Source organism: Phodopus roborovskii, unplaced genomic scaffold (assembly GCF_943737965.1).
Source record: "Phodopus roborovskii unplaced genomic scaffold, PHOROB, whole genome shotgun sequence".
Taxonomy (NCBI): Eukaryota; Metazoa; Chordata; class Mammalia; order Rodentia; family Cricetidae; genus Phodopus; species Phodopus roborovskii.
The window spans coordinates 350,870-366,243 of record NW_026125506.1 but is presented as its reverse complement, the minus strand read 5'-3'; the positions used below and the strand labels follow the sequence as shown (position 1 = coordinate 366,243).

At 51.5% G+C, this 15,374-nt stretch overlaps 1 protein-coding gene across 1 annotated transcript in view; it reads left to right on the top strand.

Moving 5' to 3' along the window:
• Window positions 1-1,110: 1,110 nt before the first annotated feature.
• The window catches only part of Fbrsl1 (fibrosin like 1), a 69,894-nt gene continuing 55,630 nt past the window's right edge, over window positions 1,111-15,374 (top strand). Inside the window, exons 1-2 of the mRNA XM_051176392.1 lie at window positions 1,111-1,414; window positions 14,897-15,097. Of these exons, the coding sequence (XP_051032349.1) occupies window positions 1,127-1,414; window positions 14,897-15,097 (489 nt within the window). The 5' untranslated portion in view covers window positions 1,111-1,126. The remainder of the gene's footprint in view (window positions 1,415-14,896; window positions 15,098-15,374) is intronic.

Here is a 15,374-nt window from a genome sequence, read left to right as displayed (position 1 = left end):
TATTCTCCACGTCTCACAAGAGCAGCAGTCTCCAGGTCCTTGGACTAGCAGGGAGAGACAGGTTCCCAAAGGAAGCATACTTGAAAACAGAGGGCTTTGGTTTTCAGCAGAGAAGCACCTAATTTATCTTGGAGAGTAGGGTGAGACCTCTGTATTTGAGGGCTTGCAGGTGGAGGTCGACATACACACTCCAGCACTGTGGGCCCCCAGAACTGACGGGACACTCGCTCACGTGCTGCCATTCAGTTTGCCGGAACCTGCTGTGGGTGCAGAGACCCATCACCTCCCACGTGGAGGGCGGAAGAGGCGGCGCTGACCACTACAAACTCGCCGCAGGTGGCCAGGCAGTTCTTACAAGTTGCGCCTGTTGCCGAGTAGGCGTGGTCAATAAGGCGGGGCTTGAAGGGGCGGGATCTGATCAGGCCGGTGCTCACCATCCTGCACAGGTGAGCAGGACCAGAAGTCAAGGGCGGGGCTTAAGGGACCGCCTAGACTAGAGAGGTGGAGCCGGGCAGAAATGGGCGTGGTCCGCCTGGGAGGGGCGGGATTCTGAGAAGCGCAGACAGGTATGGCCTATTGCAGGGGTGGGGCAAAAGGAACCCCCCCTCCTCGGGGGCGGGGCTTAATGTGAAGGGGCGAGGGACCACTCAGCTTAGAGCCGCCGAGTCCGGAAGGGCGGGGTCAGGGCGGGGCCAGGGTGGGGCGGAGTCGGCGGGTCAGCCTCCCCCAGCTGCGCCCGCTTCCTCTGGCACTCCGGCCCGGCGGAAGTGCGTCAGTTGTTATCCGCTCCGGTCGCTGCCACTACTGTTTCTGCCTCACGATCTCGGTGCCCTGAAGCTCCGCTACCCGTCGCCCTCAGCCACCCGCCTCCGCTGCCCGCCGATCGCCATGGGTTGTGTCCCTGGGGGCCCGATCTGGGGCTGCTGAGCGCCCGCCGCCCTCCGATGCGCCGGGCCCGGACCCGGGGTACCAGCCCGCGCGGCGCCCGGCGCTGAGCGCCCGCGCCCGGCATGCCCGCCCCGGCCCCGAGCCCGCCCCGGCCCCGAGCCCGCGCGGCGCCCTCCCAGCCCGGCGGCGCGGCGTAGCAGGCGGCGCGGGGCGCCAAGGTCACAGCCGCGGCGCCGCCATGGAGGCCAAGGTCCGGTCGAGCAGGCGCTCGCGCGCGCAGCGAGACCGCGGCCGGCGTCGGGAAGCCACCCGCGACGCCCGCGCCCAGAGCCCGTCGTCGGGTGACGAGCCGGAGCCCAGTCCCGGCAAGGAGAACGCGGGACTGCACGGCGCGCCGCCTCAGCGCCCTACGCCCCTGCGCGCCGCGCGCCCCCCGCGGCGCCGACGCCGTGAGTCCAGTTCGCAGGAGGAGGAGGTTATTGACGGCTTCGCTATAGCCAGCTTCAGCACCCTGGAGGCCCTGGAGGTAGGTGGGCGCGAAGGCCGGACCGGGGATCAAGGAAACCTATCCGCACGCCGCCTGCCAGGAAGAGGACCCGGAGTGAGGGGTGTGTGGGAGGACTTAAACCACGCCGCCCAAGCCATCTTTGCAGCGGCTGGTACTTGTTGCCAAGTTATCGCTGTGTCCAGGATCAGCTGAGGAATGGGGCAGTTTTGGGTCTCAGGGAGGTTGGCGACGATAAGGTGGACACTTGGGATTCTTCCTGTTCAGGGCTCTCAAGGGTTGTTTGGAGGGGACAGGGAGTCAACTGGCAAACCCTTCTTGGTGGTGACTGATTATTGCACGGGTAGAAGAAATAGGTTTACTAAAGATACCACCTGTCTGGCTGAGTTATCGTGTACAGTATTTGCCTATCACAGTATCCTTTCTACCTGAACTCAAGTTAGTAGAAGGAAGTGAGACGCTGTAACACTGTAAGAGAAATGGCCAGTCAGTGAGTGAGTGAGTGGGTAGCCACTGTTTGTGTATGTGTCTCTGTAGTTGGAAATGCTGGTCCGGCTTTCAGGGCACCAGCAGAACCTTCACAGGCCCTACTAGCCCCTAGGAATTCAGAGAACTCCATCTAGGTGAGCACTTCGGGAACCACATCTCTCCAACTGCTGGGCTGTGGTCCAGGGGCCACTCTGTAGTGGCTCTTCTTACTTTTGTCCTGACTGACAAAATGTGATTCTCCAGTCTCAGGCAAAGCTTTAGGAAAGGGGAGTTTGTCATTGCAGATCTCTAAAGGGAGTTCCCACCAAGTTCATATCCTAATTCTGGGGTCTGCCGGGTCTGTAGAGAGTTGAGGGTGATGGCTACTGTAAGTAGGCCTGGGGTGGGTTTGTCTGAGACAGCTGAGTGAATGTAGTACCCAGTCATACCTTGTGCTTAGCTCAGCCATCTTCTGGAGAGCTTGAGAGGAAGGAGTTCTGGGCCCAAGTCAGGGATCCCAAGCTAAGGTGATTTGATGGGGTGTAGTTGTATTGTGTCGGGTGCTGATGTATAGGATGGCTTGGGGTTTTCTGCCTTAGCGGTAATAATGACCCAGTCAGACACAGTGCTGAAGCCCCTACATTGCAGCCACGGCACTACAGGCTTCGGATATGTAATCTCATTCTACTTCGACACACCTGTGTCTGCTGCCAGGCCCAGAAAGAACTCAAAGAACCTGCACATCCGTTTGGTCTCTCCTCCCAATTCTTCTCTATCACACGAGCCTCTCTTGGGTCTTAGAGCAAGTTGCTCTTCTATCTGCCTGCGTACTGTTTGGTGCTGTGACAGTTTGGCCCAGCTGTCAATGTAAGATCTCATCTGAAGAAGGGACTTTTTTTTTAATGTCCCTTCATTGTCCCTTTTGGTCACACCTTTTCCCGTACTTTGGAGACTGATTGGTATCCCTGGGACTCTGCCCCTCAGACTTGTCAGTGGGAGGATGGTGTCTTTGGGTTCCCAGTCCAGAACAGAGCAACCAAGACTCAACAGAGTGGGGAGTGTCTGAATGCTTGTGCAGGGGGAGTGAAGAGAGGAATGGCCTTCCGGGAAGCCCAGAGTCACTGCCTTAAGGTCACAGCATACTGTCACGAGACCAGCCCATTTGTATTTAAGTGTTCTGTCTGTGTTGGCTTGGGCCTTCCCCACCTCTTCTAGGCCACATATACAGGGTTGATTTGTATAGGTTTACCAGCTTACCCCCTGGTCACTGAGAGATTATCCTGCCTCTCCTGTACACCTGTACAAAAACTTGGTACCTATCCTCCTGGGAGCCTCACTTCTGCCCCTCTGAGCCCGGCCTTGGGAAGTACTTGGTTTCTGGGCAGATCACAATGTATAGATCTCATCTAGAAGAGTTTTTCTGGGTCTCATTTACTGGTGAACTGTTAAAGATTTCTCCCTGAGATCAGGTAATTTATTATCCCATCCCATCCCAGTGCCGACTAGTTAACTCTACCAGTTATTTTTACAGACATGAATTCATGTATCCCTTCAAATGGCCGTTTAAGTAGGTTTGGCCACTTTCACAGATGAGAAATCCCAGGCACATCCAGACTGGGGTCTGCATGGTCTGGAATGTGTGTGGTTCCCCTGCCCTGCAGCCTCACCCGTTGGGGGAGATGGCCAGCTACATTCTTAGGTTAGCAGGACTCCGGCCCAGAGGCAGAACTTGTCTCAACAGTAGCTTCCTTAGGATCCCTACATGTCATGACACTGAGTGTCAGAGAAGCCTGCATAATTGCAAAGGCAGTTAGTTCAGTGGATGTGAATGACTTGAGATGATGGAAGAATGCCCCATTACCTCATCTGAAGGCGCCTGTATAGGCTGTCCGCACCAGGGCTGCCTCAGATTTCTCTCTGCACATCTTCCTTTGTAGCCCTCAACTCTCTTTTAGTCTGTGGGTACAGTAGGTGCTTCCCGAGTGCCATGGCAGTGGCTGTTGGTGAGAGGGTGTGTGGTGACACTTAATGATCCACAGGTTTAGACTAAGCCTCATGTTGGAACTGAGGGTGAGCAGGTTGGGTAGAGAAGAACAGGGGTCCATAGAAGCATGGGATTTTGGACATTGAGGAAAAGTAGGCCTGCCCATCTTTCTTGTGACAAAATTCTTTTGGTATACAGACAAAGGTAATGGGACTGTATGTACTCTTCCCACACCCAGCAGTGAAAGGGTGAGGAACGGTTGTAGGTCTACCCAACACAAGTGCTTCAGGTCACGGAACAAGTTGTGCTGGTACCTGTATTACTAGGAGGCAGGCTGAGCCCTGCATCCAGCCTCAGGTAGACAAGCACTTTCTAGCCTTAGGGCTAGGACTCTGGGGCCAGAGAGCATTTTTACCACCACCTCCAAGCAGAAACCACCTGTGGTTTCATGTCATGTGATTTTTATTAATTTGTTTTAACAGCAAACTGAGGTGATTAGAAAGTCAAGCTCTAAAGAATAGGGGTGCTAGCCAGGCGTTGGTGGCACACGCCTTTAGTCCCAGCACTTGAGAGGCAGAAGCAGGTGGATCTCAGAGTACGAGGCCAGCCTGGTATACAGAGCTAGTTCCAGGACAGGCTTCAGACAAAAGCAATACAGAGAAACCCTGTCTTGAAACCCCCCCCCCCAAAAAAAAAGGTTGCCACATTCCATGGGTGTCTGCTGTTTTCTGGAGCCTCTGGCTGGGGGAAATAGCCAGGAATAGATGAACCCTACACATAAACCCTACACACTACTCACAACCAGATACAACCAAGTAACAACTATGTCACTCGCACAAAGACGGTTCCTCATAGTGGCCATAGAGAGCTGTGCTATCTACACAGGGAAAGAAGAATGTTCATCACAGAAAACACAACTTCACACAGTATCATCACAGAAGGCAGCTGGGTATATGACGGCTACATCATCTACAAGGGCAGAGGGGAATTCCCAGAGAAGACACACACAGCTGGATACAGGCTGTCACCTACATTGAGTTAAGGGAGACTCCTCACAGTGGAAACAGCTTGGTAGAGTTAGCTGTTGTCTAAATAGAGAAGGAGTATAATATATTTGTTCCTCACCCCTGTGCATGTGAACTGTACTGGGGGACAAATGTGAAAAGGAGAATTCCCCCAAATGCTGTGTGTTGTGGTGCCCATGACTTCTTTTCTCTAACTCTTAGGTTTCTGCATTCTCTGGTCAGTACATGTGACTTACAACTCACAAAATATTTTCATAAAACCACACTGTACAGAGCTGTGCTTAAGAAACTGTCAACTGCTAGGCTAGGTGGTTGGTGCACACCTTTAATCTCAGAACTCCAGGAGAGGCAGGTTGATCTATGAGTTCTAAGACAGCAGGGCTTTGTAGAGAGACTGTCTTTAAAGGGATAAAAACAAACCAGTAACTTATATTGTCAGCCTAGCTGACAACCACCAGCCTGCACTGTGACTTTCTCGAATGACCGAGCAGCAGACTAGACTGTTGGCTTATGGGACACAGCTTAGGAAGGTGTTGCAGCCTGACTGTCTTCTGGGCAGGTGGTCCTTTTGCAAACTGCTGTTAGGCTGGGTAAGATAGTGCCTATATTGTTTAGGGTCTGTGGGCCCTGTCTTGCCTATGTTTGTACATAACTGTGGGAACTGAAACCACACAGACTTCTAGGTGAGGAGAGGAGAGCTATGTATGGCAGGAAGCATTTTCTATTCAGGAGCCTTAAGAGTACCTCCTTATGACTGCCTCCTGGTGTGAGGTTCAGTGTGTGTGCATGCTTTCTCCAGAGTCAGAGGCCTGAACCCGTAACCTCTTCTTAGACTGTGTTGGGCTATTCACAGGAGGTGTTGATTCTACAGGTTTGGGGGGAAAACTAGTCCCTCTTAGGTATAGAGTGGACACAGCATGTGGAAGGAATGCTCCCTCAGGTTCCTCATCCCCATATGAGTGCATAGTGTACCTTGGGCAGCCCGTCCAGTGCCAAGGCCTTGGCAGGAGCCACCAGAAGGTCCTTAGTCTGTCTCTTGCTTGGCACTATGATACAAGAGAGCATTTCCCCCAACCATATAGCTCTTGGAAGGGTCTCATTTATCTCTTGTACCTAGAAATCCCTTGTCTATGTCACCTGAAGTTCTTTTTGGGTTTTTAGGCCTGTTAACCTCTTGGCTTGAGCTTCTTTCTATACCCATGGGGATCCTTATGGCCACATCTGCCTTCCTGGAGTCCCCACACTCACTTCAAACCCAAGCCTTGGGTTGGAGCTACCCTCTGCCTGGAAGGCTCTTAAAAGACCCAACTGTCTGCTTGCTCCTCAAGAAGGCCATAATGGGGCATCTCCTGCCCCACTGGGGCTCTTATCCCCCCCTGCTGCTGTCCTCTAACAGGCTTTCTGGCATGTGCCCCCCCCCCCCAGGTGACAACAGGTACCGGTTCTGGTCTGTTCCCTCCTTCATTGATTCACCAGCCACCAGGATACAGATCTAGATCTGCATGGGTGGTGCCTTAGGAACAAGCCTAGTGTGGCAGGGACCTGAAGGAGACTGAGCCAGGATTGGTTGTTGGGGAAGTGAGGTGGTTCCTTGGTTATTTGGCCTTGAACTTGCTGTGTAGCTGATAACCTGCCTCTTATCTCCCAAGTGCTGGAATTAGAAACAGAGTTGATTTGGTGCTGGGAATTAAAGCTGGGTCTTCCTGGGCATACTAGGCAAGGACTCTACCACTCTATTTACATTCCTAGTCCCCTTGGTTGATCTTGAATGAATAGAACTGTGAGTGTGTGTGTGTGTGTGTGTGTGTGTGTGTGTGTGTGTGTGTGTGTGTGTCCCATTTACCCCCCCCCCCCATTCCTGTCTGCTTCTATGGGAAAGCCATTTCCCCAATGAATGCTCTTGAGTTCTCATTGGGTCCTCAAGCACTTGACTCATCTTACTTTAGTTTGTAACCCTAGTTTTATTGTGCTGCCAGTTTATCATTTGCATAGCATTCCCAAAGCCACAGATTGATGTTATTCCTCTGGCATTTTTCCTTCCCTTGTGGGTGGGGTCCCTTTAGTTTTGGTTCTCATATGTAGCGTGTCGTGGGAACACTGGTCTTGAAGTGCCTTGCTGAGTGAGCCTGGGTTTTGTACTTAGGATCCAGTAACATTACAACTGTTAACTCTTGAGGTGTCTTTGGAACCCCATAGAAAGCTGCACACATGAGTTCTGTTTCTGTGCCTTCCTTTGCCTTGCTGAGTGAGCCTGGGTTTTGTACTTAGGATCCAGTAACATTACAACTGTTAACTCTTGAGGTGTCTTTGGAACCCCATAGAGAGCTGCACACATGAGTTCTGTTTCTGTGTTCCTGGTCTGAGGCTGTCTTGTTCCACCAGCCCTACTGTTTGGATTGGAATATTTTTCTCTTTTTGTCCTGAACTCTGGAAATAGCTGCTTCTTTTACTGCACAAATTTCTCAGGTCCCAGAATCCAGCCTTATTAACTAGTGATCAGTTGGTCAGCATCATTTGTGGTGGGGCCTGGCTTTTGAGTCAAGAAACCTTTTCTGGAGGCCCACTTATTGGCAGAACCTAGAGGTATACATGGTGTAGCAGTGCCCATTTGATAAAGCCCTGGCATGCATTCTAGTTGTAGGGTTGTGTAGTGTGGGAGGGGCCTAGTCTACTCAAGTCCCTGTGACCCAAGCCCCTCCATCTACATTCACCTTAGCAGCCCTCCATTCAGACTCCAGTCACTAGACAACTTCCTTGTTCCCTTCGGTGACCTGTCTTATTGGTTCCTGCCACGATGATGCAGGCCCATTGTTAGCCTACAGCTCTTCCACCCACTGGATCCCCAACTGCCGTGAGTGGGTTAGAACCTCCACTCCCGACATGTGCTTGGGTGTGGTTGTGGTTTCCAGCTTTGGATGATAACTCAGGACTGGGGTAGGAGGAATATGATGCAGGCTGTGAAGAGGGTATGAAATTAGTCAGAACATTATAGGGGGACGGCGGGTACCTGGCTGGCTCCCACACACCAGCCTTTTGGCCCCAGAGCTCTGCTTTGCAGCCATCCATGTGGCATTTTGCCTCTGGAACCCTTCTCCTGCTGCCCTTCCAGAGGTGCAGTGTCACCTGTGCCAGGGAGCCGCTTTCTCTCTATGCTAAGCAAAGCAGAAGGCAGCTCTTGACTATGTATGCTAAACCTAAGGGTGTGTGGAGAGGATCTGCTTGACCCAGCAAGGAGAGCATGATGATTCTGAAACTTTCACAGACTTGGACTGGCAAGACTCTAGAGAAATGGGGGAAGGGTGAGACCATCTAGGCTCACTCCTCTTTGCTGAGAAGAGCCTGTTCCTCTGCCCTCTGCACTGCAGGTTAAAAGTGGTCCTTCTGTTCCAGTTTGCAGGACTGGAGGTCTGTAAGTATATAACCATTGAAGTCTTTGCATCCCATTAATCAGACTTCATGAGGTTGGTGGCTGTAGGTCCGTCTCACAGCACATGAGCTGGCTTAGCCTGGGTGTTGTGTTGGGGTGACCAGGGCTGACTGGGCCAGTGGGGGTGAGGCTCTATTCTATCCATTCCCTACCTTGCCAACCCCAGTCACCTATAAGGTCTATCACTATTCAGTGTCAGGGCATTGAGAGGGGTATTATTGTTGAGTCTGGGGGCTGTGGAGAAAGAGGCACAGAATGGTGGGTTTCAGGTCCTCCCAGAGGGAACCAGCCAGAGTACAACTGGAAGAGGAGAGGGTGCTGGTGGCTTCTTGGGGAAGATGGCCATTGGGTGTCAGCTTAGCAAGTGTTCAATTCAGGTTGGCAAGGTAAGGAATGTGTGGGGCCTGGGGTATGGGGCCCCCAAAGTACCTACCCAAGGTGTCTTTTTCTGAAACCTGTGTGAGAGGATGTTTTGTGTCCTTGGGGATAGTGTTCTAGTGCCATGTTCTACCTGAGTAGTTAAAGAAAGGAAAGTGTACCAGCTAGGTACTGATGTCCCTCAGTGCAACATGAGCTTTTCTGTGTGGTTTCTGTGGATGGAGAGTGTTCTGGAGAACCCACTGGATTTGTGGGCTCATGCTGTATACGTGTGTGGTGCATGTAATTATGTATTAGGGGTGATCCCTGGTAGAAACCTGGCCTTGGCCTGGCTTGGCAGCCCCAGCTCTGATTCCGACTTGAAGCAGCCATCTCAGGAGGAACGGCCACTTGTCCCTTAGATTTCTCTGGATGTGTTGGGTGGTGCCTACATATCCTGTACCACCAGCCAGTTCCTCTTGTTGTAAGGAGCAGAGGAGCGAGTGTCAAAGTTTCTGGTATAGCTACCCTGGTCTTACTCAACCAGTGCATTGTTTACCTGTTGCTTAATGGCAGAAACAGGTAATGCTGCACTGTCTCCAGGGTGCAGGTGTGTTTGGAGGACTGCAATATTATGCCCATCCTCATGGAGAAACTGAGGCCCAGAATATAAAGCGAGAGTCACCAGTGAGATAGATTCACACATAAATTCCTGGAGAGTAGCCAGATCCCTCTGTTCCTACTTTGTTGTATTTTGCTCCTGGCTTCCATCCCCAGCTTTCTGCATCCTGGCTGTCCTTGCCCTCCCTGAAGTTGGTCCTCCAGCCTGACATGACAGCTTTCTCATCTTCAAAAGGCCCAGGTTCCTCTTTTGTAAAAGCCAGAGTTCTCACAGGGATCCTTCTGATCTGCCCTGGCCACCCTCCCTGCCCCCTCAGGCCCTTGTCTGGGGGTACTGCTCATAATGTTGGGCTTTTGTTGCCCCTCGGCCTGTCCCTCATTCCATGATGTTATCAATACACTTAGAACCGGGGACCGAATGGCCTAGAGAGCCCGACTTGGGCAGAGGAGTGGCTTCTGATAAGGTGAAGTGGTGTTATCATCACTAGCTTCTCCTCCATCTGAGATAGGGATTGGTCAAGCAGAGGTGGGGGTATACTTGCTGCTTCTCAAGGCTCCAACCCCAGGGGCTTACTGTCATTCGGGAATAAAACCCACATTTTCTTCTAGGGTCTCAGGAATACCAGTGAGTCTGTCTCAGGGCTTCTACACATTTCTCCAGCAGTGTAACCACCGTCTCCTAGCTCCCAGGAAGAGGCCCTGGGCTTCCTAGGCCTTCAGCTTTGTCAGCTAAGCATAGCAGGGAAGTCTGTAAATTGCTTGGGAAAACCTGCTTCCTGCTCTGGGCCTTAGTTCCTCATCTGCAGGAAGGGTAATGAGGCAACATGTGCTTATTCTCCCTGCCACCCACTGGACACCAGGATGAGAATCCTGTTGTGAACATGTTTTGGTCCCCATGTCTTCCTTTTAGAATCCGTCTACCCCAGACAGACCCTGCTAGACCTATATCCAGAACTGGACCACTTGGTGGTATCCAGTGCAGAGAGGATCAGGCTCAGTTTGGATGCTTGCCCAGATCCTTTCCTGTCTCAGGCTTGTGGCATCAGAAACATTCAGGCTGGCTTCAGCTGCCCCTGTGTTACAGAAGAGGCTTTGGGGAACACCCTGGACAACAGCTGAGCAGTAGCCATGCTGAAGCTTAGAGGAGCCTAGAGTGTGGCAGAAATCAGACCTGAGGTGTGTCTCCCCAGGACTGTTGTGGACAGATGGGTTATTGGCCTGCCTTGCTTTCTGGCTGAAGAGCATAGGCCAGGAAAAATGGCTTAGGGTAGGACTGTCCCTCTCACGAGTACTGACCTCATGGGAGAGCACTAAGGATCCAGTCTGTCTTGACTGAGGCAGAGGGGCTTGAAGGCTACCATACCTAGGATAGCCTAGAACAGGCATCAGCCATGTGCAGGGACCATGGCTCTGCCCTAGAGCCCCAGACCTCCCCTTTCTTGCCTTAGCCACATAGGTTGAAGCTTGTCTCTGCTTTGGGACCACCTTTTCACTGTCCTCACTCAAATCTAGATGATCTAATTTCTTTTATGACTGTGGGATGGCCTCAGATCTGAGGTCCCCTAGGTCCCTCCCTCCTACAGCTACCTTCTGGCAAATGTCTACCCTTAGTCCATCTCCCTCATTGACCTTGTCCTAGACCTCAGTCCTCAACAGCAGTTTAGAGAAACCATGCCCTCCCCCCAAAGGCATGGGATCAGAGAACAATGTTGTGGTGTGTCTGAGTGGACATAGCTTCTCAGCAAATTGGAGCTGGGAGGAAGGATTGTGGATACTGGTTTCAGAACCACTGCTCAGGCTAGCAATGTGGACACGATCCAGCAGCTTGATATAGACACCAAGCAAGTGGTCTCCATGCTCCTCCCTGGATAGTGCTGCTAATGTCAGTGCTCTATGCCTTCTACACCTTACCATCGGGCAAGGTCTGCTTTTGTCTCCAGGTGACCCTCTGCCCAGACAGTGTTGTGCATAGTGCAGCTGCTGGAATAAGATCTGAAGGGATGAAGGTTCATTGCCAGAACCCCGGTGGATGGAATGCTCAAAAACACTTTTTCATGGTAATTGCAGGGTAGGCTGTGGATCTTGGACCCCTTGGTGCTCTGGCCTCCCCAACTTTTCCTGAACCCTAGCAATGTAGCAGTAGGTCTGTATGTAGCAACATGATCTCTGCCTCCTGGTATCATATGGGGAGCCTGCACTGATCACAGGACATTCAGAAGCCTTGGTCTACGCTGGCAGCTGGGTAGTGGGTATGAAGGTGATGTCCATGAACCTGGAAATTTCAGAGATGGGATGCAGTGGTCTAGAGCCTTTTACAACAGGTAAGAAGTCATAAGGGCTGGTGGAGATGGACAGTCCTCTTGGGAAGGAATGTATGACAGTTGGGAGAAGAGAGAGGTAAGCTGAAGAGAGGGAGATTGGGGTGGGAGAGCCCTATTTCTCTACCTTAGAGAAGCAATGAAGATGCCAATGGCAGTAGGCTGGCGCTATTACTCCCCAGGGTCAGGGGACTGCAGGGAGATCTTGAACTTGGGATAGACTGCAGCCCAGAGAACAAGTAAATGGTAGATAAAGCATGAGGGGAAGTATGAGGAAGGCTGCTGGGATTTTTAAGTAGTTGGTAAGAAAGGAGCCTGGAATGCTGGAGCAGTGGTTGCCTGTACAAGGTCCTGGAGCTCCAGACACAGATTTCCAGGGGCAATGTTGTCACGTGGACTCGGAAGCTGGGAACAAGGCTTCAGACAGCAAACCTTCGTGCTTTGCCCAAGGGAACAGCCTTAAGCTTGCTGATAACAGGAGTAAGAGTGAACATGTACCTTCTTGGCTAAAGGGGATGGGGCTGAGCCTTGGGGGAAGGTAAGCAGCTTGCCCTCTTGGAGAGAAGTAAGTCTCCTCGTGGTTCGTTTACTGTAGTGCAGTTAGAAATTTTATTGGTATTGCATAGTAGTAACACAGTGGGAACAGCCATGTCAAGCCATCATTAGAAAATTGAATGGGGGGGGTTGGAAGCTGGGCAGTAGTTGTACACGCCTTTAATTCTAGCACTTAAGAGGCAGAGACTGGTGAGTTCCAGGCTAGCTTGATCTATATAGTGAGTTCCAAGACAGCCAGGGCTACATAAAGAGACCCTGTCTCAAAAAGCCAGATAGAAAAAAAAAAAAAAAAAGAAAGAAATAGAAAATGGAACGGGCATTTTCCTTTACTAGGTACTCAGCTTTGCTATTCTTGAGAGGGAATACAAGTTTGAAGCCTGGCATGATTGTGGGGCTGTTGCCACAAACAGGGCCCCTGTGTGTGGGCTTGACTGCTCGTGGCTAACTCTGATGCACATGGTAGTCAGGATTGCTATGAACTTGTAGCTACAGGTCCTGACAGGATGGCTCCTTGGGCTCCCAGTGTTTGGCTTCTGCCAGACTCCTCAGGCAGGAGCTGCTATTTCCCAGGGTTCTTGAGTAGAGGTTGGTTACACAAAGCTCTGGGATACCAGAGACCAGGCTATCTTTCAGGATGACTTCTCTGAGCCTCTGGTGTCTGTATGTGGTTTTAAGGTTTCCACTATGTGGATCTAGTGAGTGTGTACCAGAAGCCTAAGGCAGGGCCTACACTGGAATTTATTCCTAATCTGGAATTTGTTTCATTTTTGTAATCCATGAATGTTTTGAGCCTTTCCTTGGTGTCCTGGCACCTTTGTGAGTGGCTAACACTTTCCCTGCAATTGCATTGGCTCACTTGAAGGCAGCTAGTCTACAGCCCTCCTTGCTCTTAAGCCTGAGGTACCTGAAACTGGTGCTGCAGCCTGCAGTCCCATGCTCCAGTGCTGGCTGCCTGGGCCCTGGTTTATGGATGCAAAATCTCTCTGAGCTTCAGTGCTTGCCCAGCAGGGGGAGGTAGATTGTAGTACAGTAACCAGGGAACACTGCTAAAGGCAGCCCTGTGTTGTGTGATGATCTAAGTTCAGGTTAGGCCAGTGAAGTCCCTTTGGTCACCGGTGGTCTAAATAAAGCCAGGACTTTTAGAGACAAGTTCTACATACTGAGCAGTGCTGTGGCCAGGCTTAAGCTCCCGAATGGCCAGACAGAATGACTAACCCATTTTTCTTCAGATAGTCTCAGTGGTGCTTGAGCATTTTCTATGCCCTCCTAATGTACAAAGTCAAAGTTGGCTTACACCAAGAGTTACAGAGGTGAGGTTTAGTGACAGCCTTGCTAGTACCCCTTGAGTGAGTCACCTTTGTTCCCTCAGATGAGTGGACACACAAGATCCTTTCATGAAGGGAAGTTTGAAGGTCTCTTGTCTTGGTAGGGGCTGGCTACTATCACTCAGTATCCTAGGCTAATGAGGCAGATGACCAAGAAACAGTTCTGTGTGCAGGATGAAGCCAGAAAGTAGATCAACAGAATGGGAGGAGCCAGTGGAGCCTTTAGTAAATCCAAACCCTTGATAGGGGTCTGAGCCTTGATTTTTGCACTCACTGACTGTTAGCAGCATCCCTGTCTGATTATTTCCTCTCTCCCTCTGCCTTCTGCTTTTGGGAAAGTCCAGGCTTGCCCCCTCCCATATATAACCCTATGGTGTCCTAGTCAGAGACTATCATTGCTCAGTATCCATCAAAGTTGACCTCAGTTTATTTAAACTTTGAGTCTAAAACACCCTGCAAGCAGCCCCATCACAGCTGTAACACCAGAGTGCCTATCAATCTCAGCCCTTAGCATCAAGACAGCCTTGACAGCCCAGGGCCTTTGTGGACAGGTGACTAGACAGTCTGTAGTATGGGACAATGAAATCAGTGTATTTCAAAATACTTGTGTATTGTAGAAGGTCCTTATGTTCAGCCCTGACCTGTCCAGGATAGAAAGGCAGGGCAGGAAACTCAGAAGGCATATGATGGCTCTGCCTCTGAGGCCTTGTGTGGATAGAATGGCCCTGTGGTGGCCCTCCCTTGGCTTCCTTGTGATGTTTGCTTCCATACAGATTTTCTGTCTTACGGGAGGTTTTGTCTTTCTGTAGACCTCTTTCCCTGGCCACTGCTTGGGGGCGGGGGTTGAGGGGAGCTAAGTTTACCTCATTTCTATGCCATGATCAGTCATCAGTGCTGGTCATTGCTGCACAAATGGGGGCCCCAGAACATGGGGGGGGGACAGATGACCACTGGCAGGGTTAGCTGACTGCAATGACCTTGAAGTTTGACAATATGAAGGGTAATTGGCAAGGCTCTCTGCGGGCTCCTGGGTAGTGGTGCTTCCCGTGGAATGAACTATGTCACTGGGAAGAACTGGGGGAATTGGGATCACCTGGGCTCATTCCCTATTCTATGTAGCATGTCACCAGGGCACATTTCCTGTGTGTCACCTGTACACAGGTACACTTAGCACCAGGCCAATTCGTCACCTCAGAGAATTCTCAAGTATGTCACACATGAAGATTCTACAATACTGTTTACTAGACCCCTGGGAACTTGGGATCTTCCCACATTATCCAGCCATCACCTGTCCAGTTCCCTTCAGACATGGCTTTCCAGGTTAAAGGCTCCTTCCCCTGAGGAGTCACCATAACCTGAGAGCGCACTCTATCTCCCTAGGGTGTTCCCACAGGTTGACAGGCATTTCCTTCTTCCTCTGCAGAAAGATATGGCTCTGAAGCCACATGAACGGAAGGAGAAATGGGATCAACGCCTTGTCAAGAAGCCCCGCGAGTCAGAAAACTGCCCATCTGCTGAGCTGAGTGAAAACAGACAGACCCTGGAGGTGGGCAGTCCGGGGCCGGATGCAGAACCCACATGTGATGAAGGGACTAGGAAGGTCCCATTGCAGCCCTCCAGACAGGTGAGCATCCTGTGCCCTCCCTTACTCAAGACCTCTGCAATGGCGGGATCTGCACCAGGACTATATACATGCACCTGAACCCCAGCCTTCGGTGTCTGGCCTGCCTAGCAATGCACTCCATCGTTGCTGGGCTTGGGGTATGGGGTAGACAGGTAGGAGCCAGGCTGGTCACAGAGGTTCGGGGACCTGTCTTGTCTGCCCAGCTGGAAAGGCCTGCCTGGCCAGTGCTATTGCTTCTCCCCAGGAGTACAGGGGTGTATGCTGGCCAGGATGGATG